Source organism: Athene noctua, chromosome 17, assembly GCF_965140245.1.
Source record: "Athene noctua chromosome 17, bAthNoc1.hap1.1, whole genome shotgun sequence".
NCBI lineage: Eukaryota > Metazoa > Chordata > Aves > Strigiformes > Strigidae > Athene > Athene noctua.
Window position 1 is genome coordinate 16,066,856 of NC_134053.1, and position 19,475 is coordinate 16,086,330.

Consider the following 19,475-nt stretch of genomic DNA (forward strand, 5'->3'; position numbering starts at 1 on the left):
TCTGGCTGCCAGAACCCCACGCCAAGATGTGCGCCAGGCTCCCAGCTCCCCTGGAGGCCGGCAAACAGGTAGGAAGAAGGAGCACTGCTATGCTTTTCTCAGCGCTGAGCCTCTGGCCCCATCAGCTCCAAAACCATCAGATCACACAGGCATCAGCCCGCTGCCCAGATGCTTGCTGGAGCCTGTCATTAGCCTGTGTTCAGCATAGCCATTTGTTTAATTATTTTTGTCCTCTTGCCTCTGATTTTCCTGTCTCTCTTGGGTGACAAACAAGCTGCAGCGCCTTCCCCTTCACAACCTGTGTGCTCACCCCATGACCATTTTTACCCCCATCCCATGACAGAAACAAAGGCAGCTCCTCGTGTAGCCCTCACCATGCCCTGCTTGCTTGTCCAAACACAAGCACGGCCTCTGCTCACAGAGCCCCACATCCATCATGCACCCAGGCACATCCACACTCTGTGACGGGCATTTTGGTCTTAGAACCGTGCATTCAGCCCCACGATCCAGAAGGGCTTGGAGGGCCCCTGCAAGGCTGCATGGGTGTGCACTTGGTCTGAACGACTGATCTTGCCCATCACCTCATCCTTCCCAAGCAGAAGTTTGGGGGAAGCAGGAGCATGGAGCTGGGGATTATGTGAGCCGCTATGGCAGGCTGACTCCAGCCTGAGCCAAAGGTGGGTCAAGGCTCTTTTACAGGAGCTGTTGGGGTGCACTTGCAAACACTGTTCATCTCCTTTTCCTCTCTGTCAATTTTGACACTCGCAATGAGGTGCAATTTTCCTTGCCGCGTCATTTAGCTCCCATCATACTGAGAGATTCCTCTGCCATTATAGCCCTCTCTCCCATTATCACTTCCCACGTCTCCTGGTGTCAAGTGTCAGGCTCATTCCTTTAATTCACAGGATCTCTCAGTTTTAGAGAGAGCAGTAAATGCCGCTCTGCCCCAGCCCTGCATGCAGAGAGAGCCTGCACATCTTTTTTAGCAGTCCAGCACTGCATTCCCTGGGTTCAGAGCAACAAGACCTAGTCCCTGCAGTATTGCCAGCCACTAGTTTGCCCAATCTCCTCCCCTGGGGATATTCAGTCTGCTCTTTGTCTCTTCTAAACACTGGGGATGTGGGGAGAGGCAGGGGGGAGGGAGGCATAAGGACTGTCACCCTCCTCTCCAGACAGAAGGATGACAATATGCTGATGAGGATTTATCAGGAGGGGCTGCGTGCCTCAGCCACATGCAGGGGTGGTGGGAGCTGCTGGCCCGTGGCCTCTGTATGCCACATGCTAAATGAATTTCCTGACAGCAGGTCACCAGGAGAGCTGGACCTCATGCCCTGGCCAGTCGACCCTGTGCTCTACTCACTGGCCTGCACGTTGTCTGCATTGCAGCAGACAGCAGCAGACGCCTAAACTCAGCTACACCCGTCTCCCACTGGCACACAGCGAGCAGAGCAAACCCCAAACTCGTCACGATGAGTTCTGACATCAGCAATCGTTGAGCCCCACTGCGCCCATGTCTTACGGGGTGGCTTTATGAGCAGGAAACTGGGCACAAACGGGCATGGCAAGGGAGTCATGCTCAGATGAGCAGCAGTGAAACCTTCATTTTAGGAAGAGATGAGCAAGCTAGAAAGGCCCAGAAACCCAGCCAAAACCAACACAGCTCAAGCATTTCCAGAGGGTCCATCTCAGCTGCAGCAAAGGAGGAAAGAGGGTGCGGGTAGGAAAACGAATCCACAGCACAGAGAGCTGCTTTGGCTGGCACCCACTGGGTGTTTGCCAACAAAACAAGCTCAGAAGGCAGGCACTGAATACATCAGAGGGTTGGGATCCCCCTCCAGCACCGAAGGTAGAGACCCTGCAGTGCAGGGAGTCCGGAGGAGCCCAGCACAGCTCCTCTTAATGCCTGCCAGTCCTGCAGCCCATCCATCACGGTGCAACCCCAAGGCATTTCACATAATGCTAGGAGGCAAGGCTGGAGCAGGCAAAGTCTGTTCTGGGGGATCCTCGTGACAACAGAAACATACCAGGTGCACCCGGGTGAGGGGCAAACCCAGCTCTAACACCCATGTAACACGCACTGTGTGCCAACCTGCCACCAGCTTATGCATGCAGGGACACACAGTTGGTCCCTTTCGCATGTGCTGGCTCCCGGCAGCAAGATACTGGCTGCCATCCCTCCCAGGGGAGAGCAAAGTCCCTGTCCATCTGATGGGAAAGTGCCAAGTGGCTTCTTCACCCCCTTCCCCATGCAGGCTGCAGCCACAGATACCTCTTCTCCATCAAAAGCAGCGTGTGCACATGCCCCACATGGACCCAGGTCAGGCTCTCCCAAGCTCCTAGACAATCCAGGGTCCTCAGGAAATGACCAAACAAACTGATTTGAAGAAGACTTTGTCCCCACAGCCCAGCTGGCCACCCAGAAGCTTAGGATTAATTGTAAGCCTAGCAAAACACTAGGAAAGCCAAAAATAAATACAGCAAAAGAAGAGCATTTCACACTGGAAAGCCATGGCCAAGTAAAGTCAGTCTCTTCTGGGCTGGTTCCCAGGAGGCAGCTCAGATTCATTTATTGTGCCACTCATATTAACGTCTCTCTTTGGCTGTGCTGCTCCCTCGGTGCTCTCTTCCAACCTGGGAGAAAAAGGGCCCATTATTCAAGCACAACACCACTGGTTGAGCAGGAAAGCAGAGCCTGGGCAGGCACATGGCTCCAGCGCCAGCAGCAACCCCAGCCCCACACGGAGCCTCTGCCCAGGGCTCGGGACCACCCTCCGCAGCACACAGGAGAGCGTGCGGCCTTGGGAAAATCAGAGTAGTGCTCACTGACTTGGGGACACTGTTTAAGTAACCACTGACTGATTTTTAGACACCACGTTTCCTTCAGAGCACAGTCAGTGCCCCAGCAGCAAAAATTGTGTTGTGATCAAACTGGCTCTTGCTAAAAAGACCAGGAGAGATGGGTCGTCTGCCTTGTGGGTAACATCAAAGCCAAAGATGTTGCCTCTTCCAGTCTTTGGTTCAAGCCACAGGCCCTTGGCCAGGCTCTGCCTCCAAGCTCCAGCTGAAGTCTCACTTCACCGCATGATGTCAGAAATTGAGGTTTAAAGATGACACGTCAAAGCCTGCAAGAGCTTACACCCCCATAATGCACAGACAGGCTTGGTTGGCAGAATCCCTTTGCTGTCTCACCCAGAGGGTCTAAAATTAATTTTGTGGATTGAAATTGAACCAGCCAAGTGAGGGATTTGGCAGCTGCTGGTCTCCACAGAGGAGTGCAAATGTGGGAGGAGCAGGGACTGGGGTGGAGCGATGCAGCCCACCAGCACAGCCTGGGCAGCTCCCCATGGACCTCCCAAACTGCCCTGAACACCAGCCTGGCTGGGCACACGGGCAGGGAACATCCCACACTACGGGCAGGGAAAGGCAGCACCAGCACGCTGCCTTCTCACACCAAAATCCCATACTGGTCATGCACTGCTGTTGGTCTCTGGAAAGTGCTGGGCTGCCCTGCAGACCTTCACATGCTCCATGGAGACCCCAGGGCAAGGTCTGCAGAGGGGTGTTAGACAGAGGATCAGGGCCAGAGCAAAAAAAGCAAGGCAGATGCTTGACACCAGGAGCCAGGCAATGCCCTCCTGCCTGCCTGCGGCTCCCCGCTCCTGCAGCAGGTGATGGGGACAGGAGCAGAGACAGCAAGGCAATGCCTGCCCGCAGCAGCTGACACCTGAGCAGCAAACGGGCTCCTCTCTGATGCTCAGCCCAGCGACATCCCTGCCCCGAGTTCAGATCACAGCAGATCTCAGTCTGCTCCCGCTGCCAATCCCCCTCCTGCCTCACATCTGGCAGCAGCTGCTGTCCCAGCCCATGGGAGGTGGCGGATGGAGAGCAGGTCCATCAGGCCATCTCCACATCCAGCTTCCTCGTGGCAGAGTAGTCTCCCACCATCCATCACTACGCATGTGGTTAATGCTACCACTCAGGACTGTGAGCTGCTGTAATTATGATTATTAATTCCCCCCTCCCTTCAGGATATATTAGCTGCAAATTGAGAAAAGAGGGAGGGAGAGAAGTCCCTGGACTTGATAAATCAGCTGCTGACAAAGAACTGATGTCTGCACTTTAGTGTGTGCAGGATGCAGCCTCAGAGCATGCCAGCACCACTCACCCTCCCACCAGTGCCTCCCAGCACCACTCGCCCTCCCACCAGTGCCTCCCCTTTGCTGGCTCCCAGCCACCTCACTGCATCCCCCCCACCTCCAGCCCTGCTCGCTGAAGCAGACCCTTGTTAGCAAAGGCCAAGGGACTTGGCTGCTCTCAATTAACACCGCTTCTGCCCAAACCAAGCCAAACGTTGACTGCACAGGCATCCAGGAACAGAAACAAATGCCCCGAACGCAGCTGGCACAGTGCCCTCGGAAGTCACTGAGGGGCTTGTGTTTGCATCTTGCCAGGCAGCATTACTGCTTTAAGGAAAGGTCTGTTTTCAAACTCAGTTTGTTAGGCAGAGGCAAACCTCAGCTAGTTTTCATCTTCACCTGAGCTAAAGCCAGTCTAGACAAAGGTGAGCGGGAACAGATTTAAACAAACCTGCGTGGACCCAGAGCAACTGGCCTGGACGGTGGCCAGGATCCCCGCAAAGGTCCCAGCCCTGCTATTGGCAGAAGAGCCAGAGGAAGCCGTCCCACCTGAGCTTATGGAAGGAAAGCTGCCAAATCTCTTTCAGCCCTAGGACACTAAACACCCTCCTCCTGCCCTCAAGGTAGCGATCTCCAAGGCACCTCCTGCCTGGGTGCACTCCACAGCAGAACTGGATGTGCAATTGTTCAGGGCTGCAGCTCCTCACAAGCACAGGGCAGCAGCAGCAAATGCCACACTCTTGGAAACACAAAGCGAGCCCCTGCCCTAACACTCCATGCTATTACTCCTGAGAGCAAAAGCAGGAGGAGAAGACTACTACCCGTTTGAAGCCTGCTGGTTCTTGCAAAAAGGCTGCTGACCTGTGCAGGGGGACAGAGCGCCTGGCGATAAAACCAGAGAGACTTCATTTCACCCGAGAGAAGCTGCTTCAAAGTGCCCTCCAGACCAGGACACAGATGTTCTTGCACAGCATGAAGAGAAGTGGTGAGCAGTAAATACGAGCCCACATCGCATTACCCACCTGACAAAACTGGCCACTGTCAAATTGTGTGGATGCTGTGAGCGACAAGAGCACTCCCAGCTCACAGACTCACGCCTGTTCTCTGAAGGGAAAGGGACAGACAGCCCTCTAGTGTAAAGCCAACGCTAACCATGTTTGCACGGCCACGGAAAGCATTAATCACAGCCAGATCCATGCTGGACACTGTGCTTGGAAGGGACCTGTGCGCAGGGACAGAGCTTTGCCCCCCAGCTGCTCGCACTGCACCTTCCCACCGCCCCTCAAAACATGCTGATGACATGGGAGATGTGCAAGTCCTAAACGTCCCGGTGGCTTTCACCTGATCATTTTTCTCTGCAGACATAAATACAATGTTAACAAACTCAGTATTTGCTCTTAGGATTTCAAAAGACGCCTTTTGTCAGAGGAGGGTGTGTAGCCTTCACAGCCTGACACCAGCACTTGCAAAAAGCTTCTGAATTCCCAACTTGCCCAGCAGCTGATGGCATGTCTGACAAAGCTCCCTGTGGTGACTGGAAGCAGGGAAGGCTGAATCTGGGGCCTCCAAAGATTTTTTTCCTTTCCTCTCCCTCCTCCCTCCTGCTTGAGTCAGACTGTGTTCACATCTCTTCCCTGCGCACGTTGCTGTGTTATGCACATGGGGTATTGTACGTGGCTCTGATCATCACTCACAGCCTTAAGAAAGACACACAATTAAAATCAATATTTAAAGTCATCAAACAAGCACACACAAATTTTAACAGCCACACAATTCACTCTGACATAACGACGCAGGGTGCAGAGTTGAGAGCTGTGCTGGAGTGCCAAGAGCATAGTTCTGCCCACAGTCTTCAAAATTTAATGAAAACACACCAGTTTTAAACACTTTCCCAAATCCAGCTCACAAAATCTGTCACTTTGACGTGAATGGTCCCAGTCTTAGACTAATCAGTCACTTTTACTTTCTCTTTAGTATCTAAAGACGCAAATGAACTCCCAGCAAACTGCACAGCTTCAGGAGAAGAATTTAGCAGCCAGATGGTTCTTGCAAAAGATTTGTTCTTAACAAAAAAAAAAAAAAGTTAACCCATTTCACCAATGAGCAGCACACAGGAGATGATCTGACACATCAGCAAGCAATTCTGTTATAGGAGAGCATCACTTCCACCACAGAAGTGCCCCTTCTTCCTAAACCATCATGTAAATTATAATTATCATTAATAACTGATCAATTAGTACAAGGCCATGCAAGGCACTATAATTATCCCGTGCACTCAGGGATGAAAAGAACGCATCAAATTTGAATGCAAACATTCCTTTGTTTCCAGAGGAAGGTGCAACACAGAGAGATAAAAGAAAGCACAACTATTAAAAAGGCAACAAGATTCAAAGAGCCATCTGAGGGAATGTGTCGAACTCCCAGGAGACAGAGCAAAGCTGTGACGGGCTGGAAACTCCCATCCAGGCAGTGAACCTCACTCTACTGGTGTATTTGCATTTGCTTTCTCTGGGCCTTTTTTTCATCTCCTTGTGGAATTGCAGCTGTGGATGGGGATCAAAGCATAGCTAACAATAAAGACTCTCCAGACCTTCATGAAGACCTGCTTGGGTAAAGTACAGAAATGCAGGACAAGAAAGTTTTTCTGAGTCAACTCCAGGAAGTAAACAGCAAAACAAGTATCATTTGGCAAAAGGGCTTTGATCACCTGAGGATGTTGATGGTGGCAGGAAGAAGGCAGCCCACGTCAAGGACTAGCTTCTCCTTAGCTGTCTGGACTGGACCTTGGGCACCAGCGTGAGGAACAACCACTCAGCAGAGTGATTTGGAGAAGCCAAGTGCAGGGCAGGAACCCTGGACTCCTTCAAATGCTTTTGACCCACTGCTGAATAACACTTCAGTACAGTAAAGAAACAAATTCTTATGCAGGTAGGCATCTGTTTACTGAAACATCCAAGCTTTTTGAATGAAACAGGAACAGTATTAAGAATTACTCACTTGGTACAAGTGCATAAAGTCCTGCACGTGGGGCAGAATAACCCCATGTGTCAGTACCAGCCTGCAAACTGTGAGCGGCAGTCTGTTGTAAACAGCCTTGGGACTGTTTGGGAAATGACCAAGGTGAATCTTACTATGAATACAGCCACTACATCCTGGGCTGTGCTAAGAGGAGCAGCAGAGTGAGGAAAGTTTATCATCTCTCTCTGCTCAGGACTGGGGAGGCTGCACCTCAAACACTGCACCCCTGAATCCAAAATTATTGTGGGGAAACCAAAAAGGTCCAGTGGAGGGTGAGCTAGATGGTCAGAAACCTACATCCTATGTTCTACAAGGTCTGATAGAGGGAGATGGGGTGGTTGGGCCTGGCAAAGGGGAGGTGAAGGGGTAATCCAAGGGCAGCCTACAGCTACCCAAAGGCAGTTTTAAGGATGATGGAGCCAAACACACCTTTGTGAGACCAGATGACACAGCAAGAACTGCAGTTTGGGAGGTTCAGTTCAGACGTTCGGAAAAGCTTTTTCATCAGGTCCAGCGCTGGGAAAGGCCAGTAAGCCTCCATCACTCGAGATTTCAAAGCTTGGCTAGAGAAAGCCACAGCAGACTTGATCTGACGTTAGCAACAGCCCTGCTCAGGCTGTGAGTCTGGACCCTCCAGTGGGGCCCTTCCCACCAGCACCTCCAGGATTCTGGGGTTTGGCCATGCTAAACCACATCCTCAGAGAGGTCTCTGCCACTGTATGGTTTCCAGAAAAGGCTTCCAGCACCAGGTGCATTTGAGGACTAAAGAGTTTCTGGGAAGCTCTACTTTAACTTAGATTGGGATGCCAGGCTGGGAGAGCTGTAACTAGTATACAGAAAATACATCCAAGGGCTTCATCCCCAAATGCAGTCAGAAAAGCAAACACATGGACACAAAACAGAACTGCCTGGAAGTGTCTGCTGCCTTCCAGAGCATCCCTGCCAGGGACCCTGGCTGTGACCCCCACTCTCAAGTCCTCCTTAGTATCTCCCTTAACACCTGCTCCTGAGCTCACAGGGACAACCACTTACTCCCATCAACCACAGACCCAGGCACTACACGTACCTTCACTCTTGCTCCACCACCGCCATGCTTAGTGACAGACAAGAGGTACCCTGACCACACCAAAGGGACATGGGCCACTCACGGTCCTGACCTGGGCCAGGTGGCAAAGGGCTTGAGCATCCTGGGCCAGATAGGCCAAGCAGTCTGAACTATGGAGGGTATCTCCATCCTTGGAGATGACATCCATCCTTGACAGGACAAGCCCCTGCGCAACCTGATGTAGCTTTGAAATTAGCTGTGCTTTGAGCAGGAGGTTGATTAGATACCTCTAGATGTCTCTTCCAAATTGTTCTATGGCTTTACGAATGCAAATATTCTGTAACCCCTGCCTTGCCTGACCCATGCAGAGAAGACCCGAGCACTGCTGACTGTCTGGGGGAGAAGGGTTACAGCCCTCTCCTTGCCAGTCATCAGGCTGATGTCTCATACAACTAAGCTACCAATAAACTGTTCTAAAACACACAGCACTGGACTACTTTTTTCTTCCAAATTCCTCAGTGTTTTGCACATCCTGTGTAATGCCTCTGCTTTTCTTGACAACCACAAAGGCTACAAAATAGCACTCAAGTACTTTTCTAATCCCCTGATTTCAGGAGAAGAGACTTGAGAGGGACAATAAACACTGTAAAACCTGCTGGTGCTATTCATCAGATCTAAGCAAAGGTTGTAAGGAAGGCAGGCCAGACCAGAGAGAGACAAACCTGCTGTTGATACAGCAACACCCTGGTTGTTCTCACCTGACACTGTGTCACTGCTGAAGAAGTGATTGGCAATTGCATAGACCTCCACATTTTAGCTCTGGACTGACCTTTAAGCATATTCTGGGTCCTCTGGGAGATAACTCAGCATCACTCTCACAGCATTTGAGCTGGAAAAGCTAAAACTGAATCCCAGAAAGCTTCACTGAGCTGGTCAAGGATACAGAGAAGTCAGAAGCAGGGCCAAGACCAGACTCCAGAAGCCCTGACTTCCAGGAGCTCTCTGAAAGCAAAGCAAATACGGACAGAGTCTGTGCAACACCACATGCAGATGTGTTCTGCCTTACATACAGGCAGGGCCTTTCCATGCATGATGCACACACACCGTAGCAAATACCTGGGTCATTCTGATGCCTCTCTGCTCTGAGTCTACATATGGTCACTGAACGCCACCCTGATGGATAATCAGCCACCCAAAACTCACACTGCTGTGTCCCGATAGCCACAATAAGATACCAGTGCAGGCCGAGGTGAATTTGCACATTTTAGCGAAGTCTGTATGAATTGCTCTGGCATCTCCGTACAAACATGGAAGGATCCACCCTTTTGCTTCTTTTAGCTGATTATGACTTTTCAGTACAATTGTCTCCTTTTCCCTCAGTCTCTGGAAACCTCCAGGAGGTGCAATCACAAGCATAAAAGGGAAGGAGAGTCTGGGCTTTGTAGATCACAAGCTTCCCTCCTCATTTCCACACCTCTGTGTGTGTCAGTGATGAAGAAGTCCTGAAACCCCATTACTCACAAATCCCAGACAGACTCATCTGGCTCTGGGACACAGCACAAAGCTTTCTGCCTGGACAGGAGGGAGAGGCCCTAGTGCAACTCCCAACCCTTGCAGGCACCATACTGTGATGCTGCCTCTTACGACACCTCTTTGCAGTGGTACAGGATACTCCTATTCCACCGTGTGCACGCCTCCTGCATAAAAAAAAACAACTCTTTGGGAACATCAAAAGAAGAGCTTGGCACTCAGAGATATGTCTTAATGAAGATGACAGCAGCAGAAAGCATTGCAAATCCAAGGGGAAGAGAATGCACACCTAATGAGACCATCTCCTTTCTTCTTCCTTCGGTTCCGCCTCCGGCTGGATGCGCAGGGTGAGTCCTGCACTGGGACTGCAGCTCCAGCCTCTCCAGCGGGATGCACCCTGCAGCATGGCGGGGCTGAGCTGCGTGAGCAACTGGCACAGCAGCCGTGTGCAGGCTCAGAGCAGAGATTAGAGCTCAGCTCCTTGCAGTGTTCCTTGTCCTGCTTTGTGCCGAGGCTCTGGCTCAGCTGATTTTCCCTCTGCCTCAAGACTCCGAAGGATGGGAAGGGAAGGAAGACTGCACTTTCCAGCACAGGCAACATTTCCCCTCAGCCAGCATCACCGTGCATGCAGGGTGTGTAGCAGCGTGCCTGAGAGCTGGCCTTCGGATCATCCTTCCCCTTCCCTGCCCCCACCTCACAGTCTCCCTCACTTGATTCCAAGCTGAAGGTGGTGGAAAATTCACACAGGTGCTGCTGGATTTTGCAGGTTTTGCTTATTCCTTTGGAAGGCCTAATGGCCAAAGTCATCGCTGGTGCCAGAAGAAGATTAGACAGCACAAGGCCTTCATTACTGATTGCCACTGAGTTATCAAGGTATTTGTGGGGATGTGAGTTGTCTGCCCCCAGGTTCCAACTTCACGGTGAGCCACCAGGCCAAGAGTACAAACAGACAGCCATTCCCCTGTCCTCTCCTTCCAAGCCCCCTGAGCAGGGCAGGTACCAGACAAAAGCAGAGGGAGGCATCTCAGTTGTGTAGCAAACTGTCCCCTTCCTCCCCTTGATTCTTCCCACCACCAACTCCTTGGCATTTATGAAGGCTTCCAGGAGATTTTTACTCAGAGCCCAGAGCATCTGAACACGGGATGGAGGTAATTAATGAAGGACCTGGCTTGTTAAGACGAGACTGCCATACTCCCTGTGCCGGTGGTGAGCAGCACAGGCACGTGCTGCCCACAAGCCACAGCAGCGGAGAGAGCAGCAGCAGCTTTCTCGCCTCTTCTAAATAACTTATTTTCTGGACCAGCTTTCTCTAGCGCTCTTAGTGGGGAAAACATCACAGAACCAGCAGGGACACAACAACATCTGCACTGATACAACGCCCAGGCATGGAGCAGTGCAATGGCACCTCCACCTTTTTGCCCTGATATTTCTCTTCAGAAAACCTCTTTAAACACACCCTTTGATGGTCCCACTGAATATGTCTGAGGTGTGTGCTGCCTGGTGGGGAAGTGGGGACTAAGCCCAGGAAATACTGTGGCTCCTTGACAAAAAATGAATATTATAGAGAAAGGAAATATAAAATAATACAATGATGGATGGTGTTTTCTCTCCAGAAAGAGATGCTGTCACATCAGTGAATATGTAGTCTCTGAGACTGGTGTAGGTCCTCATATTACAGGGGTTTGTGTTTGTTTTTTTCAAAAATAAATTTTATAACAGAACAAGCACAGAAAGACCTCTTTCAATAAAAATAAATTGTGTTAATAAGGCAGTAAGTGCTGAGAACACTGGGCGAAAGCTCTGCCTGTCAAACTGTCCCTGGTGGCTATTTCTGGCTTACAAGGCACTTGAAGTATCCTGGCAGCCCACGGTGGGAAATGTAGTCCAGATACAGCAGGATGGTCACTCATCTAATCATACTCTCCCAAGATTCACAAGGACTTTACAATCACTCCTACCAGCAATCCAGGCTACCCAGCCTCTCACAGGAACAATTCACAAACTGCAGGAAAAAAATAAAAATTCAAACCCTCAAAGCCTTGTTCTATAAATAAAGCCATTGTAACACCGTTTTTATATTTCATTATCTTCTGTGTTGCTTCCCATTATGCTGGTAGCAGCCGGAAATGTCACAGCGTAGAAAGTGCTGTGCTGCAGCAGGATGGCGAACGGCGGGGGAGAGGCGATCCTGGGTGCCTGTACCACACCCAGCACCTGGCCACTGCTTTGCACAGCTGACAGCCGTCCTACAGCATCACGGTGCCCAGACAGCCCGCACCACCGCCGTGGTGGTGCACAACCACACAGCCACCGGGTTCAAATCAGAGGGTAGCTCATGCACCAGGCTACGGTGTAGCACACAGCAAATGGATGCAGAAATATCAGTATCCCCTAAGGGCCCGCTGGAGAAGCTGACACTGCAACGTGCTCCCAAGGTGTTTCCCAAACAGGAATAAATTGGCCATTTCAGATTTCAGAACGATACAAAACTCTCTAGAGGAGGAGGCGGTGTGCCATTTGGATCAGGGCTTGGATATGTCCTTTGATCATCACAAATAAATCAGCCAGAGTGCCCTCCAAAATAAGGGAAAAAAAGGAAATATTCTATCTGTGTCACTGATGGGAACAGGAAGCAAGCTGGCGACGGCACACATGGGAAGAGCCTCCTTTCAGCAGGAGGCTCTGAATGCCAAACGCTCCCTCGACCAGCAGCCTGGGCAGCAGCAGACTCCTACAATGGGTTGATCACTCGAGTTAAAAATCGCAACCGGTGGGCTGGGTTTCCAAGCACACACACCTGGGTGACACATGCTTCTCCAAGCGGCCTGAACCTGCAGCGGGAGCCAGCATGTGTTCCCCCGAATGTAGGTCTTTATTTCGGGTTTCACCCGGAGCGACTGCAAAGGGCCAAGCCAGGACCGTACCGCGGGGCGCAGCCCCAGCCCCTCCACGCCGGGAGCCGGGAAGCAAAGACTATGGCCAGGGCTGCCAAAGCGGACCAAGAAGGGCTGTTTTCAGCCGGAGGATCCGGCCGGGCCCGGCCGGCCCCGCCACATGCTGTGTGCCTCTCCCCCGGCGGGGCGAGCTGATGTGGGGGTCTCCCCCTGCGCCCCCAGCGCATCCCGGCCTCTGGCTAAGCGACACCGGGCTGAGACGAAGCCGGGGAGACCCTGAGGGAGGGGCGCTGCGGGGCAGCCCCGCCGCACCCCGGTAATCGCCGTCCCTCCGGGGGATTTGCTCCGCAAACTTCCCCGGCCTGAGGCACCCGCAGGCGGCCGGGCCCGGCGCGGCCCGCGGCTCCTCGGCCGGGCTCGGGGAGCGGAGCCGCTGCTCCCCCGCCGGCCCCGTCCCCTCTCCCTGCCCGCGGGCGCTGCCGTTCCGGCCCCCTCCGCCGGGGCAGCGGGTCCGTGCTCCCGCGGGTGCGGGCTGGAGAGCGCGGGATGCCGCTCCCCCCGGCGGCACTTTGCCTGCTCCAACTTCGGGGGGAGCCCGGGCACCCCAAGGCCGAGCCGAGGCAGGGGGCGGCCGACCGTACCCCCGCACCCCCCGATCGCACCTCGCGGGGCTGGAGCGGGGGGGCTCATCCCGCTGCTCTCCGTCCATCCCGCCGCCTTGCTCCGCGGCTGGAGCCGTGCCGGTGCCGTGCCGGGGCGCAGCCCGGTGCTCGCTCCCCCTCCGGCCTCGCCTCTCCTCCGCTCCTGCAGACGCGCCGCTCCCGCTCCCCCCGCGCCCTCCCCGCCGCCTCTCCCGGGCACAGCGCCCGGCTCCGGCCGTACCCCGCCAGCCCGGCCCGGCCCGGCCTCCCCGGGTCCGGCCCCTCTCCCCCGCGGCGGGACCTGGCCGCTCCCGCCGACTCCGCGGGGAGAGAAGAGAAAGGAAAAAAAAAAAAAAAAAAAAAAGTTGCAGCGAGGGAAGTTCCCGGTGCGGGGCGAAGTTGGGGACGTGCCGCCTCGCCCTGCCCTGCCGCCCCCCGGGGAGCGGGGGAGCCCCGGCGGGGGAGGGGACGGGGACGCCGGCGGGGACGCACGTACCTTCAGCTATCGCCCTCTTCATCTTAGGGGTCGGGGAAGGCACGTCTGGAGGCGCAAAGTCGAGCGGCCGCGGTACAATCCTTGCGAAAGCGGGGCAGATCCTCGTACAAAACTTCAGCCCGAGCGCGGAGCGGCGGCGCACGGGGAGGGGGCTCTCCCTGTGCCGGCGCCCTCGCTCATCGGGGGAATGAGCAGCCCCCGAGCTGGAGTCAGCATCCAGGCGAGGCTCCCCCTCCCTGCCTGCCTGCCTGCCCGCCCGCCTGCCTCCTCCCTCCGTCCTTCCTTCCTCCCTCCCGCCCGCCGCACGCACGGGGCCGGGGCTGCGGCGGATCCCGCGGCGGCAGAACCGGCGGCGGCGGCGGGGAGCGCGGAGCCTGCTGCACTGTATCCCGGGAGCCAGCGAGCGGGGCGCAGGGATGGAGAGGCGATGAATGTTTTATGGGATCATGTGGTTTGACGTGAGAGGAATCAGCCTAGATCGGATTTACTGGCTGGAGGAGTGAGAGGGAGGACGGGGGAGACGGGCACGGGATGGAGGGAGGGGCCGCTCCGGGGGCAGACGGAGCGCGCAGGGGCCGCTCCGACGGCGGCGGCTCCGCGGCGGAGCCCCCGCGGTGCGCGGCCGCGGCCCGGGCAGGGCTGCGAGGGGCCGGGCGGCTGCGGGCGGCTCATTCCTGGAGGAGAGGTGCCACCTAAAGGAAGCCGCGGAGAGGGACGCCCGGGCTGCTGCGGGCTCCGGCCCGGCCCGCTCCCCGCCGCCCCCCGCCGCAGCCGCGCCCGCACGGCCCGGCCCGGCCCGGGGGTGCCGGCCCCGGGCAGTCCCGCCGGGGGGCAGCGGAGCGCTGGGGGTCTCGGCGGACGGTCTCTCCCCCGCCGCGGTCCCCTGGAGCCGGGCTGCGCCCTGGGGAGGCGGCGGGAGAGCCCTGGAGGCGCAGCATCACCTCTCCCCAGGCCAGGCCGTGCTGCTGCTGCGGGTGCGGAGCTGCTGCCTCCCCCGGAGGAAGCCTGGTAAAGACAGGCCCTTGGGGAGAGTCCGAAAGAGAGAGCTCTTCCTCCCGTCCGGCGTGTCCGAGCCCTCTCACCACATCCCTGCTCTTTTGGGACCACTCTCCTGTGTACAGGAAGGACAACAGCTTACCTCAGTTTACCCAAAAAGCAGGAGGTTTACACTGGCGGCAGATGAGGCAGGGTGCAGCTGGCTTTCCCATCCTCCTCAGCCCTCCTGCAGGCTTCCCTCCTTCCCTGTCCTGGAGCGGACAACTGCATAGGCGGCTCCCATCTGCAGTTGTCCTGGGAAGCAGAAAGACGAATTTTTATTAAGTGAACTCATTTGCTCAGTGGGGAAAGGAGGAGGGAAGGATGGTGCCAGAGAAAAGCAGAGTATCTTGCACATGAAGACATGGTGGCTCTGTCCCTGCTAGTGACAGGTTTCAAAACACTACCAGATACATGAATGTGTACCTGTGTGCACAGAGGTGTATGCATGCTGTTGAATATTCATTCCTCTCTTACAGCTTGTTACCCTAACATTGTCCATCTCTAAAGCACCTTGCACTCAGGGCTCGTGCCATAACCACGTCTCCTGAAGGCCTACCTAGTTTGCATCTTTCTGTGTAGGCATTGTTCCAAGATGAGACAGGAAACTGTTGCTCCCATGTACAATAATCCATCTCATCTCACCCAAAGGTCTGTTCGGTACTTCATGCTGACACCACAACCATCTATGGAAAAAAAAAAAAATGTACAACCAAAGGAAGAACTAACTGGACATTTGAGCCAGATGGAGGTAGTTTACCAAGCATGGCTTTAATTATGCAGCCAGCCTCAGCTGTCCAAAGGTGGAGGTGTGGCTTCCAGATGTCTTCTAGATATCTTTTGCTGACATTTTATCTGCAACCAAAGTGTTAAGAGCAAAGCAGGGGAAAGGTTGCCATCAGGATCCATGGAGAGGTTAATAGAAGCAGCGCATGCTGAGATGCAGAGCTTCCAGAACCAGAGCAGAAGGTCTGCGGCTGGCAAAGCTCTGGAATGGACCTGAAGTTGGGATCTGAGGGTCAGAGCAGGAGCTACCTCACCTGCAGATCTTCCAGGACCTTCAGCACCATCATCAGAATAAAGATGAATCTGGCTTTTCTCAGGACAGGGCAAAGCCAGCCAAATGAAGGCACGTTCTCATATGCAATAGTACTCATCTTTCAAGGCCCACATTTCAGGGGACTTGCTGAGAAACAGTTGGAAGCAGGATGTGCTTTGAGGAATGCCCATGCACCAGTGCTGGTGCCAGGACTAGGCGTGTGGAGAGTCTGGGGGCAGCTGCCTCCAGAGCTTGGCTCAGAGGCGGGATGGTGTGGCACCAGGAGCCAGGCTGGGGAAGAAGCATAAAGGAGGAGTTATGAGGACTGTGGGGTACCATCTTCTTCTCAGCTAAGCTCTGTGGGTGCAGATCACAAAGAGGGGTGCAAGTAAACCTGCCCAATTATGCATCACCTTATTACCTTGCCTTGCAAACCTTGTAAACCAGACAGTGTGCCTACATCAGACTCCTCAGCCACCAACCGTTCCAGTTCCCACTTCTGCTAGTTTTCACTTGCAGTTTTCTAGCTTTTGAAATCCCACCTAAAAATGATCCAGGAGAACTGGACCCACCCAGACACCCTCTAAAGTGGTCCTAATGTCTTGAGTCCCTCTCCTCCATTCCCCTGGAGATGGGAGATGACACCTGGGGAGGGCAGGGGGCTGCCTGTCCCTCTGAGCACTCTCTTTCTGCCCTGCCGGAGTGCAAGGGTGCAGGGATGTTTCCTAGTTCTAGGAAATCAATACCTAATTGCATCCCAGCTTAGGCATACACTTACCTTCCCTACTCCTTTTCCCTTGCATGCGCTGTTCCCTCTGCTTGCTCTGCATAAGGGCAATCTCCAGCTGTATCCCTGCCCCTCCTGTATCCATGCCCACACCCTAACCAGTGCATGCTGCACCCCTGCCCTGCCTGCACATACTACAGCTGGGCATTGTACAGCCCCTTTCTTTTCTGTGAGTCCTGTACACGCAGCCCAAGGCAGCACTTAATGAACATGCTGACAAGGAAGCACTGTGCCCACGAGGTCAAAGGCTGGGACCCTCAGATGGGACTGTGGTAGGTCTGCTCTGAAGGAACAGAAGGAATGTCTGGGGGTGTCAGGGATAAAGGAACGGTGAGGTCTGAGGAAGAGACAAGGAGAAATCTATGCAATCTGTTGGCAGCATGCCTTGTTGTTGATTTGTGGACATCTTCTGGGGAGGGAGCGTGATCCTACCCTGCCCTGCTATTTCTGCAGTGACAGTCCAGGTACCACAGGTTAGGAATATGCTACTCCTTGCTTTTAAACACACCTTCAAGCACTCATGTTTCAATAGTGCCCTCTGACTTTGCCATCCCAAGTGGTCCATCAAGAGAGAGAGGTCACCTACGTGCAGAGCATCAAGATTGCTGCAGATAAAAGGACCCTGGAGCTGGAATTGACTGGAAGAGGGCTGGAAGGTGAACACGAGCAATGAAGGAGTTAACTGAAGCTATAGTCACAAGGCCGAAAATTACATGTTCTACCAGGAAGGCAGCTGGCTGCATGTGGCTGTTTGGCTGACATTTCTGAAAGGTTAATCTTGAAATGGAGAAAGCACATCTGTAGAGGGCTGCAGCTGACTTTTCTTGCAGATTCCTGCACTGCTTTGGGCTGGTTTGAGACTCAACAGTTTGTTACACACAGGTCACAATGAAGTAACATGGTGGCTGTGACCTTGGTATGCCAAGTGCTGCTCCACAGTATGATGCCAGCTTGCTTTCCGAGCTCATGTTATGAGGTACAGGAGACTGGCTCTCCCTCTGTGCCTGCATGTCGGACATTTGCGCTTTCCATTTCCCAATATGTCTAAGCGTTGCCTAGCAAGAACTGCGTAAAGAAGAAGGAGTCTCCCAAGCAGGAGATCTCCTAGGGGAACTAAGGTGGCTTGCAGTTACAGCATGAGTAATTCTGTGCAGCTCGTTTGCAGCTTGGCAAGGAGCCAGCATTCACCGAGATCAAGAGACACCTTGCTTTGACTGGATAATTACATGTTCGTCTTTACCTAATGCTTAATCACACTTAGATCAATTCTCTTCCTTTGGATTGCGAGTCTTGTTTGCAAAGTGTCAGACGTTCCCTTGCTCTCTTTTAACCTATGTTTGTGAGCAGAGCAGCTCTAACATGTATTTAGGGCACATTCCTGGGTCTAAGGGTGTTGAGGAGAAGGTGGAAGAGAGAGGTGGATGTGAAGAAATAGAGAGGTCACATAAAATGGGAAGCCATTGCCCTTTGCCATGCTCACACCCACCTCTTTCTTTGAATAGGACCTAATGGAGTTGATTCCTGAATCCCAGTATTAAATAAAGTGCAGCTTTTACCCTTGCGCTGATCCAGTAATGGCTTTTTATGTTTCTTCCCCACTGCCTTGTGGTTGCACCTGTCCTGTGTCTGATGTGGATGTGAGCACCTGAAAACATCTCTTGGAGGAACAAGGAGGCAGAAAAAGGGCAATAAAAGGCCGGTTTGTCTGGTGGTGTGTCTTGGTGTGTCTGCCTGTGCTTGCAGGAGACAGGAACAGCCATGAGCGCACGGTGCACAATGCAGCATGGGCAATCAGCAGCAGGTCAGGGATTATTACCCTCTCCACTAGATAAGGATCCCTTTGGACCCCTGGACAAGTCATCCTTCTGGACATCCAGGAAGACCTTGTCTTGAAGTAGTTTTCACCTGCTCTGAGGACAGGCATAGGCAGACAGCGGATCAGACTGTACAAATTTGAAAGGGCTCCCCAGACCCGCCAACACTGGGACTATTGACATAGTTTACGTATTATATCATCTACCTGTTGTCTTATATGAAGGGCACATAGATCATGGCTCTCTCCTGGACATTTTCTGCAGCTGAAACACATACCCTACAGACTGGCCAGACATGGAGGCACAGAGAGGCTCTACATCAGTAAGGCTCCTTGGCCAGGTTTGCACACATGAGGATGAACTGTGCTGACATGCTCTATCCAGACACTCAGTGTCCATTTTTGAGATTTGAACTGATGCACACCAGTAGACAGATAAGTTGTGTGCTGACAGAGTGACTCTTCCAACAGACTAGTCTACCAAGAATGGAATATTGGATCATCCCACCTGCACACCAAAAATATATATATATGTATGTGCACATATACATACATATATATAAACAGTCCCAGGTTACACATTAGGTTTGATTTGTTTCCTGCGGTAGGATATCCCACTGAGCAATGTGTCCTGGGTACCAGAATGCCTCCGATGGCTGTATGAGCAAAGAGCACGCTGCAGGGAGAGCCCAGTGACCAGCAGATTGAAGCATGACTGGCCACTCCTAGACTCCTTTGCAGTGAGAGATGTCATGCCAGAGACAGGCTGATTGAGTCCTGGGCCCTGGTGTGAGCTTTGCCTGGCTCGAACCATCCACCCCCTATAGCGGGCACAACACTCCATCTCTGTCAACTGTCTCAGCTCATTACCATATTGCGTCAGTTCAGGAAAAGGCACTGAATATCTGTGTTGTTCTTATGTGCTGTTTTGCTCCTATTGCCATGAAAAACTGCGCCAGAGCCTTGCAGAGCCTGGATGGGGAAGTCAGAGTGAGAAAAGCTTCCCCTCTTTCAGTGCATCCACCCCCTGCACAGCCAGTG

General features: G+C 53.4%; 1 protein-coding gene across 1 annotated transcript in view; it reads right to left on the reverse strand.

The window, feature by feature from the left end:
- The window catches only part of RTN4R (reticulon 4 receptor), an 83,216-nt gene extending 68,990 nt beyond the window's left edge, over positions 1–14,226 (reverse strand). The window contains exon 1 of the mRNA XM_074921148.1: positions 13,761–14,226. Coding sequence (XP_074777249.1) covers positions 13,761–13,782 — 22 coding nt within the window. The 5' untranslated portion in view covers positions 13,783–14,226. The remainder of the gene's footprint in view (positions 1–13,760) is intronic.
- Positions 14,227–19,475: the final 5,249 nt, after the last annotated feature.